Source organism: Catharus ustulatus, chromosome 1 (genome assembly GCF_009819885.2).
Source record: "Catharus ustulatus isolate bCatUst1 chromosome 1, bCatUst1.pri.v2, whole genome shotgun sequence".
In the NCBI taxonomy this organism is placed as follows: Eukaryota; Metazoa; Chordata; class Aves; order Passeriformes; family Turdidae; genus Catharus; species Catharus ustulatus.
Window position 1 is genome coordinate 117,580,953 of NC_046221.1, and position 16,420 is coordinate 117,597,372.

Below are 16,420 nucleotides of genomic sequence, written 5' to 3' on the forward strand. Positions count from 1 at the left end.
GCACAATTATTGAATTTTAATAGTTTTAAATAACCTCCTTTTCAATTCTGAGTTCTCTTGTGTGTAATTCTGCCCCAGCATCCCATCCCCTCCTCTGGCAGCTGCTTGCTCATCCTGGTGGATGCAATGCCCTCCCTCCCCTTGCCGCCTGTCCTGCCCCAAGCCTGGGATGCCCAGGAAACACCTGCAAAGCCCTGATGCTGCTGGGCTCTTTCTGCTCACTAATGGGGCTAAAAATAGCATCTCCTTGGGGCGATTTCAGCACAGCCACATTTGCAGGCTCCTTTCAGAGTCTGTCCCGTGAATATCTCCTGTAACTAATGGCTGCATCAATATTCTAGATCAAAACACAAAAGGGTTTTTAGCCAGTGATTCTAAATTGCTTGTTAGCTAATAAAGGATTAGAGGTTTTTAACATTGATCCCTCTTCTCCAGTGCCACCAGCTGTACTTTTCATCTTTCATTTGAGTAGATGTCAATTTATTTCTTTTTGTGTCTGTGTATGTGCACATTTATGCATATCAAAGTTTTTCAGTCAGAGAAATAGATTTATTGTGAGAGCTATTCTGGCAGTGTGTTTTCAGTTTCCCTGTACACATTTGATAAGATTTAGGTTTGGGGGGTGGGGGGGTTTGGTTGGGTTTTTTTTGGGGGGGGGATTGTTGGGGGTTTTTTTTGTTTGTTTGGGGTTTTTTTCCAGAAAATGTAGGGAAATTTTTTAATACTTTTCTTTTGTTTGTGTAAATTATGCAAGAGGTATGTCACAAGCCATAATGTCATTATCTCTACTGTTGTTTTCTTTGTATTCCATTAGAAAGATTCCTTTCTCATGCACCTGCATTGAAACATCAATTATGTAGTACATTGGATAGGCTAAAGTGCTGTCCCATATGCAGAGGACCACACAGAAATGGTGTGGCTGTAAGGTAAAGGCATTGCAGTGTCACATCACTTAAGCAGGACTCCCTTTTCTGCTGCCTCCAGGAATCTCAGGCATGGACAGTATAGGCAGTAGTGTCCCCATTCTGCTGTGCTGGTGTTTCCCATTTAAATGTAATCTGGCAACTACAAGCTTTAGGGAGTAAAATTTTAAATTATAAATAAACACCCATATAATATTAAATACATACATAACCTCAATGTTGTCCCAGTTGACTAATGATATTCTTACTTTCTCTTGTTGGTGTGGTAGGCAGGTCTCTGGCTTTTTGGAGTCGGGAGGAATTGCCTCTCTTTGTAGTTCAAGGTTTAGTTCAATCCACGTTTGTTTGTTGACTCTGTACTTCAGGAAGGAGTATTTTAATGAACTGTATTTGCCAGTGCAATAAAATCCTGCTGGGGATACAGCCCAGCAGCCTCTCCAGTGTTGTGTCAGAGAACAGGTCTGTGCTGCCATGTGGATGCAGTCCAGTGTTTTCTGCCCTCGAGTGCTGTGCAGACCCAGGACCACCTCCTGGCTGGCAAAGGCACAGAAACAACTGCCAGCAGAGAAAACACAAGGAAATACCCTAACCAGAGGGAGACTGTCTAAAGGCATGCAGAAGGAATTTGCATTACCAGCAGAAGGAGAAAAATCTCGTGTGAACACTTTGGGCTTCTAGTTTTCTAAAAGGATCTAGATGAAAGGTTGTGCAGTGCATTTTTAGGGCCTCCAGGCAATTACTTAGATATCAGAGTAAAGCTTATAATTGGGGTATGGGGAGGATGAAAGGACAGAGTTAGGAACAAATTCAATTTATAATATTAAATGATTGCATAATAATCCTTTTGCATTAAATTAAACAATAATAAGTGTACTCAAGCTATGCTTTGTCTGTATACTTGTGCTTTTAACTGTAATGTATTTTTTCCATTGCCATGTATTTACAAGTTCTCTTGCTAAGGATGAGTTTTGAATAAATAATTGTGTTTATAAAGTTTTCTGTAAGAAGATGCAAATTTGTCGTCTGATGCTTGAAACTTGCCAGAAGGCGCCTTTCCCTTTAGGGAATATTTTACTTTTGATTCCTAATCATATCAAGACCATTGCAAACAGCTAAGCACAAGGTGTCCTTGAAAATGAGGGTTTTATAATAACCATTTTCCCAACAAAGCTAGGCAATGGGAACAGATTCTTTTTTTTAAATGGCAGTGGTTTTCAGCACTAAAGCTGGATCTTGGTAAGCCCCTTAGCAAAATTTGTGTTGGTATTTCAGGGAACATTTTTGGACTCTTTTCTTAAATTCTTCTTCTGTTTGGGAAGTGATGATCTCAGTAACCTTCTTCTGATGGCTGACTAGATACAGAGAATGAAAACCATCTCATGCATAAAGTTGGTCCTGTCAAAACATATGCATACCATGGAGAAAAATGACTTAAAGTTCAAGTTATTGTTGACTCTCCTGTAAAACTGGGCAACCCAGGTGTCTGCTTTGTTAGTTTGGTTTCTCTGTGAACACTCAGAAATATTTGTGGGAAAAAATTGTTGTTGGTGGGTTGAACTGTTGGGTGAGATCCGGACACTTCTTTGTCAAAGAATGTGCACTAAAAGTACAACAGTCTTTTTTGTGGAAGTGAAATTGAGCTTCTCAGGGGTAATGGGGCAATCACTTCCCTGCCCTGATGTTCAAGCACGGGGGCTGCACCCTCTACAGTCCTCTGTGGACCTCACTGAATCTTTGTAGAGTATAAAGCATTTTGCAGAAAAATCTGAAAAAGGAAGAAAATTGCTTTTCCTCTGATTTCCTTAAACATTTTTATCTTGATTCCTAAACACTTGAATGTGTCAACAGTAAGGGCTTTGCAAATGACAGTGGCATAATGCTGTAGGAGGAAGCTCCCTGCATACAAGAAATGCTGTCTCTATTAGCTGTCCTCAGGCTACTGGTTAGAAACTTTTCCATATACTTCCTTCTTTGTTCTGGATTAGTTATACATGCACAGCCCTACTGTCTGTGTAACTTCAGAAGGTCTCAAAAGTTGAACTTAGGAGCCTGACTGTTTTGAGTGAGAACTAAAGCTGTTAGCCCAGCTTTGAAAACTATGGGTGGACTATGCTAAAGTCTACTTATTTAAATGCTGTTCTCAGTAAATGAAAATCAGTACGGATGTTCATTGCAGAGGGGTGGCGACTGACTAGTGTGTTTAACAAGCTGGAGGCTTGCAAAAATTTTTTTAATTATGGTTTGATACAATCTTAAATTGCATTGCACTTGCTTGGCATTTGGGTACAAAGGCCAGAAGAAAGATGATCCTGGATTGTTTGAATTCAGGGGACTGTGGGGATTGAGGAAGCTTATTAAGAGATTTTCATTTTCACTGTTATCTTCTCATTGTATGGACAGTCCTGCTGTGTATAGGGATTTCAAGAACACACATTTCACTTTGCATTAGTCGAGGTGATTCCTTGGATGCTGCACAACAGCACATCGTGGGTCCAGACTGAGTGGGAAAGAACCACTTGAACGTGTCACTGCTCAGTGTACATTAGATAAGCAGGTCTTGGGTGCGTAGTGTTAGGGCGAATTACAGCAGGGACTTATTCAGCACTGTTGCTTTCTGCTCATGCTTTCTGCTAATGACATTAAACACCATTTGGTCTTACCTGGGTGCATCTGGATTAATGTCAATGCATTCTCTTGTTGCAGGAGCAGCTTACTGCCAGTTCATGGACATGTTGTTCCCAGGGTGCATTAGCTTGAAGAAAGTAAAGTTTCAAGCAAAGCTGGAGCACGAGTACATTCACAACTTCAAACTTCTGCAGGCATCATTTAAAAGAATGAATGTGGATAAGGTAGGCATTCTGTATTTGTATTTCGATCACTACATGTTTCAAAAGTTACACAAATTGTGTAAAATTAATAAATAGGGGAAACAAACTTCAAAATACTTGGAAATGCACTTTTTCAGCTTTTGAATGGAGAGCTGGAATTGCAAATGGTGTATGTTGATGTTCTTGACCTTTCATCATCTGAAAAGGGTATTTGGGTGTAAAGGAAGAAGTTTGGCATTTGGCTCCATTTAGGTACAAATTAAAAATTGAGTCCACATGTCTGCTGAGGAGTTTTGCCATCTAACTCATTATATCTTCATATCAGAGACCCTTTGATAAAACACCATGTGTTGGAAATTCTTTGTCATCAGTGAAGCTTAAATTTTTGATAACTAAAATTATTGTTGACCTGAATTTCCAACAAAAAAACCTTAAAAATATGCTGTTCTTATAAGTATTCCGTATTTTTTGTCCAAAGCAAGGTTTGAGGAATTTTAATTATTCAAAAGCTGGAATAATTTACCCAGTGATTTAACAGATTGGGTAGGACATGTGATCTTGTAAAGTTAAGAATGGAAGTCTCTGAAAAAATGCTTGTTCAGTCTTAAGATATTTGGTTTATGCTTGAATGTGAGACTTTGACAGACTCACCAATATAAATTACTGCATTGATAAAAATGAATAATGGAAGTTATGTCATCATGCTTATAGTTTTACACTGATGCACTACCTGTTTACCCTTTTAAGATTCTGGCCTGGCTTTTAGCGTTGCTTTATTCTGAAATTTAACCAGTCATAACAGAGAGTCCTTAAGACTTCTATGAAGCACTGGAAAACCCTCATTGCTTCATTAAATGTTATGGATACTTCTATTTACAGTGTGATTTGCTAGTGAAACATTGGGAAGACTTATGTAGTGAATATTGTCAATTTTCCTGTAGAGAACAAATTTACCATGCCTTTTTAATGTAAAGCACGAATGGAACAACCTGAAAATACATGCAGAATGCAATGTCAATTCTTGCAGAAGCATCACAGATTTATAAAATGCTGTACAGTTGGCTTAATCCAACTGTAGAAGAAATAAATACCCTTTTCCAGCTGAAAATTCATAACATTCAAGAGTCATTAGGGTCCACTTAACTTGGCTGTTTATTCAGCAGCATGAATTAAGCAAAGCAGGACCCCTCTTCTGCAGTTGTAGGTGTCTGTAAGCCTTGAATACTGTAATACTGGATGAAGACACCTCTTGGAGGTTTCACGTCTGTGAAAAATTTCAAAGATATTGATATGGAGACATCCTCATAGCCTTTCCTTTGTTTTAGTAGAGATTTATAAGGCATTTAAGTCAACTGCCGCATGTCCACAAATGTTTTATGTATAGCTGTATGTGGAACAGAAAAAAATTACAAGGTTAAAACCTCAGGGTTGGTTCATATGATGACCATGTGCTACTAAAATATAGGTTGGTTTGAACTTTAGCATGTCTTGGAAAAGCTGCTGGGTTTTGTAGTTCAAACAGTAGGACAGAGAGCAAGAAACATCTGTCTGGAGTTTTTGAAGAATTGCTTGTTTATAGTACATCAAACTGTACCCTGTCCATTAAAACCAGAAATCCCTAGTTGGCTGAATATAGTGTTACTCCCAGAACAGTGTCATTCATCATGGGGTGTACCCGTGGGATGTAAGGGAGTACCTCTGTGGAACAAGAGCTATAAAGGCTTACATAAACCTATGGTATCGCTACTTCAAAGGTTGGCCCTCACTGGGTTTTGTTTTCATTTTTTAAGAGCACTTGAAAATTGACCCTTTCTTTTAGGAACAAAACAATGGCAGAAGTTTATTTGCTGATGCAATCAGTAGATTTTTTTTTTTCCAAATAAATGTGTATATGTAATTTTTATATGTAAAAATGGCAGTGATGTAATATTGGATATTAATATTTACCTTTTAGGTAATTCCTGTGGAAAAACTGGTCAAAGGGCGCTTCCAAGACAACTTAGATTTCATCCAATGGTTTAAGAAGTTCTTTGATGCTAACTATGATGGGAAGGAGTATGATCCTGTGGAAGCTCGACAAGGCCAAGATGCTCTTCCTCCACCAGACCCTGGTGAACAGATCTTTAACCTGCCCAAAAAGTCTCACCATGCAAACTCTCCAACTGCAGGTATTTTGCATCTTAAAGAATTCCATTTCTGTCTCTGAAGACAATTATAAACTGTGGTCCACTTTACTTAAATACTAGTTTAAAATTATTTCCGTGGGTGGTTGTGCCGTTCTTTTTACCTTATCATAGGCTTAGCATCTTGACACAGCAGAAAGTTAACATCTTGTGTGCTCCAGTTTGGCCCAGCCCTACTGAGCATAGGGTCTCCTCCACTGAACCTCCTCCATGTAAATGACATGGATTCTGGTAATGTCTGGTGGTGGAGACAAAGGCTTTTAACCATCTTGTTGCTGAATGTGGTATGTGCAAGTTTATTCAAGAATATTAAATGGAGTGTGTTCCTCTTTCACACCTCCACCTTTATAGGAAAATTCTTGCACAGGCTGATTTATTTTTTAATTTTTGTGGTGAGTAAAATATTTCCAAATCTTAAGGGCTGACCAGAAGAAGAAAAATTAAGTTATTTTGGGTTTTATGTGTGCTTATTTGTTTGGGTATGCTAGTCCTTCTAACTGAAAAACATATAGCTTTTGCTCTTTCACAAAGATACCTCAGTCTTCTGATTTTTTATTTTGTGCTTGTATTGGGTTTTGCTGGGATGGAGATAACGTTTCAGAGGAAATTGGTGCTAAATTTTGAATTTAAAATCAAAACAGTGTTGATAAGGCATGGATGTTTTAATTATTGCTAATCAGTGCTTACAGAGTCCAGGCTTTTTCAGTTTCTCACATTGCCTTGCCAACAAGCAGGCTGGGGATGCCCAAGAAATTTGGAGGGGGACACAGCCAGGACACAGCTGACCCCAACAGACTGAACAGATAATCCATACCACATGGCATCGTGCTTAGCCAGAAAAGCTGGAGGAATAAGGAGAAGGGTGGGGAGGGATGTTCAGAGTTGCAGCATTTGTCTTGCCAAATCACCATTATGGGTGATGGCTTTCCTGGAGATGGGTTAATTCCTGCCTGCCCATGGGATGTGGTAAATAGATTGTTTGCATGGCTTTTGTTTTGCCTATTAAACCGTCTGTATCTCAACCCATGAAATTACTAACTTTTCCCCCTCTGAGTTTCTCCCCCATCTCACTGCAGGGGACAGTGAGTGATCTGCTGTGGAGGCTCAGCAGCCTGCTGGGGTTAAACCACAGCAGTGTTTCTGGAACAGGCCAAAGGACTAAACCTGATCTTTGGTGTTTATGTCATGTGGGTATGACTAGTTACTAAGCAGATGCTGGTTTTTTTAACTGAGAATTAAGTGGACAGGAGAGCAGCTAACATTTAAGGAAAAAAAAATAGTCACTGGAAAAGTGTTACTGGACATAGGTTTGTGCATATGGAAATACACATGCACACCTAATTCCTTGATTGGTTTGTCCTGGGTTTATGTTAACCCATTCCCCAAATAAGAATTAATATTCAGTTGATTTTAAATGTGTGATCTGTCCTCTCATGGGCTTGGATATGCACCAGTACTCACAAAAGCAGGGGCAGGTGTGAAGCGTGAAGTACCCTCACTTTTAGGCCGCCTTGTGCTCTGGAATCCTACCCAGATTTCAGTGTTCTGCTCTGATCACTTCTGACGTCAGAGTGGGGCATACTTGGCCAGCTGCCTTCAGCTCATTAGTGCTTCCAGGAAACAGGGCACCTAATAGCAGGCCAGTGCTACTCTGGGCTTCTAAAGCCTGTTTACATCTTTATTTTGCACCGTCTTCTGAATTTCAGGGTCTGGCATGCTCCAATTTCCCATGTGATGTCTTGCTGGATACAAAAAACCCAAGCACTCATGTCAAGATGTTGTCCAATTCAGAAATTGGAAAAGACACTTTTATTAAGCACAGACTTTACTGTGCTTGTTAATTCCTCTTACAGATGGTCTGTTCTTCCCGAAGTCACAAATATGTCATCCAAATTAAAGCTGTGGAGGTGACAATCCTACAGAAATTGAATAGCTACTGGGGTAGAACCAGCCAGCTGATATGGAGGATAATGAAGTAATGTCTTGTGTTATTGCTTGTATGAAGAGCATGTCCTGTGCCTTCCCAGCCTTTGGATGGGATTGTACAACTGAGATAGTGTGATGAGTCTTGATAAGATCCTGTAGCTGTGAGAGTTAGTTTTTTCATGGAAAACTTCCTTTATTATTAATGTAAACATTGTCCAGAAGTATAGCAGGCAGGACACTAGTTTAATTTTTGCGCCGAGGAGGGTGGGGTACAGACATTGCGTGATGCTAGGTGAAATGAGAGTTCCTGCTTTTCTTGCTGCTTGCATTTCAGAACAGAACTAATTCAGATGGTGTCAGTCATTCCATGGTTTTACTAAATTCTAGTTGAGCACACTGTCGTGGCACTGATGTATGGTGCCTTTGTGCCTTGCCTCACCCCATCACAGACCCCTGTACCTCTGTCTTCCACACTTATCTGGAAGTGAAGGAGTATTCATTACAGCTGCTATAGGAACCATAATATAGAACCCAGGATACTGTTGGCCTTCTGGGCTGCAAGTGCACAGGGCTGGATCATGTTGAGCTTCTCATCAATCAACACCCCCAAGTCCTTCTCAGGGCTGCTCTCAATCCATTCTCTATCAAGCCTGTATTTGTGCTTGGGATTCCCTTGGCCCAGGTGCAGGACCTTGTACTTGGCCCTGTTGAACTTCATGAGCTTTGCACAAACCAACCTCTCAGGCTTGTCCATGTCCCTCTGGATGCCACCCCTTCCCTGCAGTGTGCAGACCACACACACAGCTTGGTGCCATTATTAATTTGTGTGATTTGCTCTACGTTAACAATGAAGTTTTGAAGTTTTAATACTGCCCTATCAGTTCTTTAACAAAACAAAAGGAAGCACTAGTGAAAAAAAAAAAAAAATGAACCTCCAAAAGATCTTTCAGCATAATCCAGAAGTTTTTAAACAGTGTGCAATGGACATATCTAAATGTACACACCTATTGTTTGGTGTCAGGAGCAAGCAGATATATTCATATTCATATTCATATTTGAGGGTTTGGCAGGCTTTAAAATATGCCTATTCTAAATTGATTAGATATATGTATTTCTAAAGGAATAACTGACTTTATTTACTAGCAGTTTCATATGCATTTCAGGTGATTCCTGTTGCTCCATGGAGCAACTCTTCCCTTCGAGAGAGTTTTGGGCTTGGATGATTTAGGAGATGATTGTTGACTATTCATAACTGCTTTGTAACACTGTTCTAAAAATGTATTTTCAGAGGTAGACTAAGATATATGTCCTTGAGTTAACAAGTGGTCAGATCCTTAAAGGCTGCTCTGAAAACTTATCCAGAAAGGTTCTGGCATGAATTAAAATTATTTTTGATATTTTAATCATACTCTAAAGCTTGACATGATGCCTAGTATCAGGTAGGTACTTCCTGTACCTGTAAATGGATATTAACCTGTATCTCTATAAATGCAGAGTGTGGTCTTTATTTAATTTGAAAAGTAAACACTTTTAAAACAACCCAAAACTCTAGAAATCTAAAAATGCATAGGTTTTTGTGTTAGTTGGTGGGCAGGCCAGCAACCATAGCCCTTCCCATTCCAAAGGTGATCCTGCTGGAGAGTCAACGCAGGTCACGGATAATGCAGCTCGGAAACAGAGGCATAAATAGGTCCCTACAACTAATCTGCTGTGCCACCCTCGTGCTACCTTGTCCCTTTCTTCAGACACAGAGCTGATTTGTGGCCGAGCTGATGGTGGTGGTGCCGTGGGTGGGTGGGTTTGGTAACATGCCTCACTCTGCTTCTAGAAACAGTAGGAGCAGCAAGGTTTCACCAGGTGAATGCAGCTCCTCAGTGGGGAGATGAGGGTCTTTTCCTCCTTCAGGGAGCAGCACAGACCACTGCTGCAGGTTCTCTGGCAGCAGCACCACAGCTGCTTTTAGATCTAATGCCATCTACCAGCCCTGAGCCGACTTTCGATCTCCTCCAGCCTCCGCGCTTCTCTAATGCAGTGGTAAACAGCCTACAGATGTAGAGTCAAAATTGTGGTACAGGATTAAAATCTTAGGGCACTGCTGTTTGTGCCAGTTCTAATGCTCCCTGCGGGAAATAGCGGAAAGGGCTTCATCTGATCAAAATTGAAAATAGTGATCAGGTTGTCAGGATTTTAGCTTAGTGTCTTACGTAAGTATTCCTGTATGTCAGAGCAAATCTCCATGGAGCCCTCTCTAGTGTATGGGTGTGGGGTGTCAAAAATACATGGGTATGAGACAGCTTGATAAAATTAATTATTTACATGTAAGCTGAAAATGTGAGAGGTTCTTAGATCTGAAGGCTGTTAGATTTTTTTAGTTTGAAATATTCAGTGAGAGCAGGATGACTAAAACAGAGCTGGAAAATACTGGAGGATCACATGAGGGCTAAAAATACTCACGCTATGACAGGGAAAATAACCAGGGCAGAATGAACTGTTTGTGCATGAATGCATTATATATAATGTGCCATCGAAAAACCAATTGCACAAGAGAAGTACTGATTTTTCTGTAGGGAAATGGTATATCCTGCTGTGACAGATGTGCTGTAAATTAATTTTGAGGGATAAAAATACTCAGTGAGACCGGTCTTTATTTTAGCAGCTAGTGATACAATTAGAACTCCTGGGAGACTAGAGAATTCCTAATGCTATTTTTTTTTTTTTTTTGGCTTTCCACCAACACTTGCTACCTTTTTCCCCAGTGGCAGGCAGTAGGTGTTGGCAATGGCAATCTCTGCTTGTGGTGGTGCAGTGCTCCAGGACAAGGTGGCAGGGCTAGAGATGGAAAGAGCTGCAGGGTGACAGAGTGTTTTCATCCTTAGTTCATACAAGGCCAAGGAATTGTGCTAACCCAGGGGAACAGCATGTGCAGTGACAGCGCCGGCTGGGAGGTAAAGCGGCTCTGCTGTGATACAGACACATCGCCCCTGCCAGCAGGAGGAGAATTTAATTTTTAAACCCACTGAGGTCGAGAATTTAGACCAAGAGGCAATGTGCTTGCAGTGCAGGAGCCAAAACCTTTTTTCCAGAGGGATGATTGTGTTTGGAAAAGCAGTGGTGAAAATGACCGTTTTAATTTTCAGTGTACCGTGGGTGTGGTTTGAGTGCCTGTGTTGCACGAATATTTGCGCATTCTTTCATTTTCCAACATGCATTTCTTTGCAGATTTTTTTGCAGATTTTTCCTTTTGAGATTGCTTTCTCCTTATAGGTAAGAAGACAGTGAGACTTTAGAAAATTTAGGTTTTTAGGAGCACTTGAAATTTTAAATTGTGTTCTTCTGTTAAACCTATGGAATGGTTTTATCCATTGAAGATAAATGTTTGCATATTTAAATATGTTTCTAGAGCAAATAGAGGTTTCAGTTGAAAAGAAGTAGTTGTTGATTATTTTAAATAATAAATAAATATTGCTTATTTTCAATCTAGAGTAAAGCCTTCATTTATGATGGGGGAAAGGCTTTGGTCAATTCTCTTCTATCAAGTCTTGTATTAAAGACAAACTGAAACAGTCATGCCATCAGTAAAACTTCTTCATTTGACGAGTGGCCTCCACTGGACTTTCTTACTTGAAATTGTGAAAGTTTCAAGTACTCGTACACACTTCTCTGTGCCAGCTGTCTGGCAGAGAGGATGAGTGCAGAGCTCACCAGGCTGTACTGGACCAGCAGCAATGAAGGCTGGGGGAGCTGAGAGGACAGGAGGGTCCTGCTAGCCAGGAAAAGGTAGTACCTCAAAATAATTAGTACAGCTGCACCGCAGTGTGTTGGGATTCGGAAAGTCAAGTCAGATTTTGTCTGAGGTCACTTAATTCCCATTAAGTATCATTTGTCATCACTTATTTCATTAAGTGTCCCTAAATTGAGCTTTTTCTTGTGTCCTGGTGTAGCTACAGTTATAAGAGTGAGTGAGTATTAATTAAACTACTGTTGTCACTGTCTTGGTTGAAGTGGGTGGAGAGTTTTGCTTTAGCGTGTGAAGAAATTATTGTGGCCTCTTGTTGGGTTTGGTTTTTCTCCTGTGGCATGAGTCAGGAATATTCATTTTATGAAATCCCTTAATTTGACTAAAATAGACTGTGAGTGATTCCCAAATTCCACTGAAGCAGTGGTTGCGTGGGTTCAGCCAAGTCTTGTGCTTGCCCAGGGCTTCCATTGCTCTCCACACTCTCCTCATGCACGTCCACACTGTATTCATGCACGTGTTTTCTTGAATTTTTGCATAAATATTTAACAGCATACTAATTACTCATATAGCTTCAAGGAAGATTCCTCTCTAAATGTTAAGTAGGTCTCTTGTCTACAAGACTGTGCCTGTGGTGTAAAGAGAACTGGAATTTGCAGCCTAGCTTTTTTGTACCCAAATCTTCACAGTGCCAACATCCACTTTTTATGTTGCAGAAATTTGCATCTGTTTGTAGAACTTAGGTATTTAGCAAAAAGAATAGTGAAGCTGAAACTGCATGAGATACATTTAATTATGGTGGACTGACTAGTAATTGTTTCTGGAGTACCACAGGTGGAAACCTCTAACGCATTTCAAGGCTGGCTCATCGTAATTCAGTACAAGAACAGAATAATTTGTTGTTCAATTGTGAATTTCTTTTTCTCATCTTTGCTAGTGTTATGTGGGCAGGTACAAAAAGTTGTCCAGGTGCTAATAGAAACAGCTGCAATAGTGTTTACAGAAAAATTCCAATTGGAACCCTGCATTGACCTAAAACCAGAGCATGCTGTCAGAAGTTGTCACAGAACTGTGGAAGTGGGAAGACACCTCTGAGATCATCTAGTCAAACTGTTCCACTCAAAGCAGGGTCACCTTGAGCTGGTTGCCCATGACCATACCCAGTCACATTTTGAGTATCTCTGAGGCTGGAAACCCCTCAACCTCTCTGGACAGTTTGTTCCAGTGTTTGATAATCCTCAGAGTGAAGAAGATTTTTCTTATGTTTAAATGGAATTTCTTGCATTTCATTTTGAGCCCATTGCCTCCCATCCTTTGGGGACCACTGAAAGGAGCCTGTTTCCTACCTTCTTTGCACGTTCTGTTGAGGTGTAGGTAAGTTCCCCCCTGAAGCCTCTCTTTTCCAAGCTGAACAGACATAGCTTTCTGATGTGGCTTGGATGTGAGGAGCTCCATTCCCTTAGTCTTTGTGACCCTTTGCTGGACTCTCTCCATGTCTGTTCCATCCTGGGGAGCCCTGAACTGAGCCAGGCATTCCTCACGTGCCTCACCAGTGCTGACTAGAGGGGGAGAATCACCTTCCTCAGCCTGCTGAGGATGCTCTTCCCAGGGCAGCCCAGAAGGCTGCTGCCCTTCCTTGCTGGAAGGATGCTTTGCTGGCTCATGCTCAGCTCAGTGTCCACCAGGACCCCCAAATCCTTTTCTGCCACAGTGCTTTCCAGTCTTTTGGCTGCCAGCATGTTTTGGGGCATGGGGATGCTCCTTTCCAAGGAAGGGCCCTGCATTTCTCTTTGAACATCAGCAGTAAGCTTGAAGAGGAATTAAAAGTGGCAAACAGTTCTGTTGCTGATTACAATGCAGTTCTCTCACTGATCAGGGACAAGAGATGACTACTGGATACTTTTTACGTAAAGTACCTTTTTACATAAAACCCCTGTAAAAAATTTTGTGCTTTCTCAGAATGTGTAAATGAGTTATGTATAGATATTTTCATGGAAGATGTGATGTTGGAAAGAATTTAAACTGCTTGGATTATGTAGTCTCTCTGAGCAGTGCATTAGGAGTTATTCCATTATTGCACTAATTGACTGCAAAACCATTGCTCAACACCAAGTCATTAAGTCTATCAAGATCTTTTGTCTCTGTTTAGATATCTGGCTGTTTCGAGTACTTTGCATTACTCTACCGAACAGCATCCTTTAATTATTTTATGAAATTAGGTTTCTGCTAGAATGGAAGCTTACTTCTGAGCTGATTTTAAAACTGATGCCTTAGAATAAACGTGCAGTAAAGCTTTTGTTTTGTTCTCCGGGAAATTTTAAATTAGAAATCTCTAAGCATTCTCTGGTTGCAATTAAGTTCTGTCCAGCTGCTGCTGCTACATCCTAGTAACTAGATAGCTGTTCTTTATCTGTGTTACTGAAATTGGAATATTTTGGTCATTTAAGAGCTGATCGTGAGCAGTGGAGCAAAATTTGATTTCTTTTGATTTGTCTGGACTTTATAAAGCTTAGTGGCACTTTGCAGTAGAAATTCAAAAGGCTTTGTTGTATTCAAAGGAGGGCAGAACATAATACCATGTATCAGTGCTGCAGACACTGGGGACAAGGCTTGCTCAGCACACTCTGGGAGGGCACCTCAGCTGCAAATTAGAGAGAATACCTGGGGATCAAATGCTTGTGCCTGCTCTTTCCTTAGCTCTCTCTGTGGCAACTTTAAAGCATTTACTTTTAAATTGATACCTTGAACCTGCATCTTGTAGTTGTAGAATACAATAAGAAGTAAATGTTGATGCTTTGGTCATCAAATAACTTGAGACCCAACTAGAATGCTAGAGTCAGAGTGATTTTATTTCATGTGTGTGTTCTTATTGCATATTTCTGTTTATCTGCTACTCCAAATGAAAATTATTTTCCTGGCTTTGAGAACATTTTAGCAATCTTGCTCTAAAGCAGCTGATTTTTAGTTTGTCAAAATATGGGATGAACCTAAAAATCATTGAAGGCAGAAAGCTGAAGTTTAGGCAATTTCATGAAGAAAACCAGGAGCAAAACATCTTGGCATTTTTAATGTTTTTCAAAAAATTATTTATTCTTTGCTGATCTAAGTATGATGTGGGAAAAAGTTTTATTTCAGACATATACACAACACTGAATTTTCCTAACTTTAGCAAGCCTATCTTGCTATATCTGCTGTGTGCTGTATCTGAAACCTTCTAGAGAAGAATTTGTGTATGCAGTACACAAGACATGGAAGTTATTGGAATCACCAGTTTTAAAAGAAACAAAACCAAAACAAAAAATACCAAGAAAAAGTTTTAAAAAACCACAACAAAACCACAAAACCCCCCACCAGTATGCTTTTTTCTCCACTTATCTGTCTCATATTAAAGAGCATAGAAAAGGAGGATGGCTATCTTGCACAGAAACGTTTACACATGCTAACTGAATTATCAAGTTGTTTGTTTGTATTCTGTTGGCTTTAGGTGACCCAGTTAATGCAGAGTTATTCATAGGGATGGGAGGGGATGCTTGCTACAGAGGGAGGCCTGTGACTAAATCAGGAAAGCTTAAGCTTGATTAAATAACCCATTGCTGCTCTCCTTTCCCATCACCTTCCAGCTCCTCCAGTGAGCCACTGTCACAGTTCTAGGTCAGTGAGACTTTGTGAGCTCCACGGTCTGGACATACAGACAGCCCCCAGGCTGTCTCTTCTTCTCTCTGCCCACTTGCAGTTTCTTCCTAGTCATGGCTTTTTTTTAATACATCAGTTTTACAAAGAATTGCTTTATTAAAGCATTGTCTGACATTCGGGATACATTGTGGGAATGACAACTTAGAAGAATTGGTGGTGTGCCATAAATCTAGTAATCCTATGGAAGGAGCAGCTGGTGAGGTGTGGGTAGAAGGTGGCTACTGAGAAAGCCAGGGCAAAATCCCTCTGGAACTGGTGAACATCAAGCTCAGAGCTCAGCTGGGAGCTGGGTGCCTGCTGGATTAGGGCTATCTCCTGTGGGGCTCAGGCTTCAGAGCTGACGGCATTTGGTGGTGGAGGATGGCGTGGAGCCTGTCAGCACATTTGGACAACGGCGTTTTCCTCTTTGTAGGGAACAGTGATGGACATGGGTGCAGCTGAGCAGGACCTCTGATTCACATGCCTGTTTTAATAAATCAAATCAAATAGGCCAGAGAGAGGCTGGGTTTCTGTTTTGTCTTCTTAACCAAACCAGTTTCTATATCAGATATCTGTCCAGTGCATCTCAAATGTATCCCTTGTTGGAGGGAATAAGGAAAAGGCTGAGTTGGAGTGCAGTGCTTGTGGGAGCTGGGGCAGGGGTAGAGCTGTGAGCCAGGCACTCGTGTATGGGCTGAGTGACTGTACCAAACATCTTTCATCAAGAGATGAAAGATGGAGAGGCAGAGCAAGGTGTGGGGAGCTGGCTGGGAGGTTCCTGTGAAGGCACTGCAAACCCTTTCACACAACTGGTGCTCTGCTTGGGCGTTTATGTGCCAGATCACTGTGGAAAAAGAGGCATGAGTATGCACTCATTGTTTGCCATTTTTGCTGGTGAAGATGTTACTCCATGTCCTGGCAGATTTGCAGTGCAAGTAATTAAAAAGAAATAGGAAAACATAAGGAGATCAAAACACATCTTGTGGTCACTGTCTCTAACTGGGGAATCACCAAGGGGTTTAATTCTGCTCTCTCCGATTTTCAATGCCCTTGTCTTGGGTGGTTTACATTTGAAAATGAAACAATGACAGAGGCAGTTTAGCTGAGTTTATTTCAGCTCTATCTTTCTCCAGGGAAATTGAGGATAGCTAT

General features: G+C 40.7%; 1 protein-coding gene across 4 annotated transcripts in view; it reads left to right on the forward strand.

The window, feature by feature from the left end:
* Positions 1-16,420, forward strand: part of MAPRE2 (microtubule associated protein RP/EB family member 2) — a 98,294-nt gene that overhangs the window by 69,264 nt on the left and 12,610 nt on the right. For all 4 annotated transcript variants that reach the window (XM_033081495.2, XM_033081334.2, XM_033081418.2 and 1 more), the window contains 2 exons: positions 3,627-3,772; positions 5,706-5,919. In XM_033081495.2, the coding sequence (XP_032937386.1) occupies positions 3,627-3,772; positions 5,706-5,919 (360 nt within the window). The remainder of the gene's footprint in view (positions 1-3,626; positions 3,773-5,705; positions 5,920-16,420) is intronic.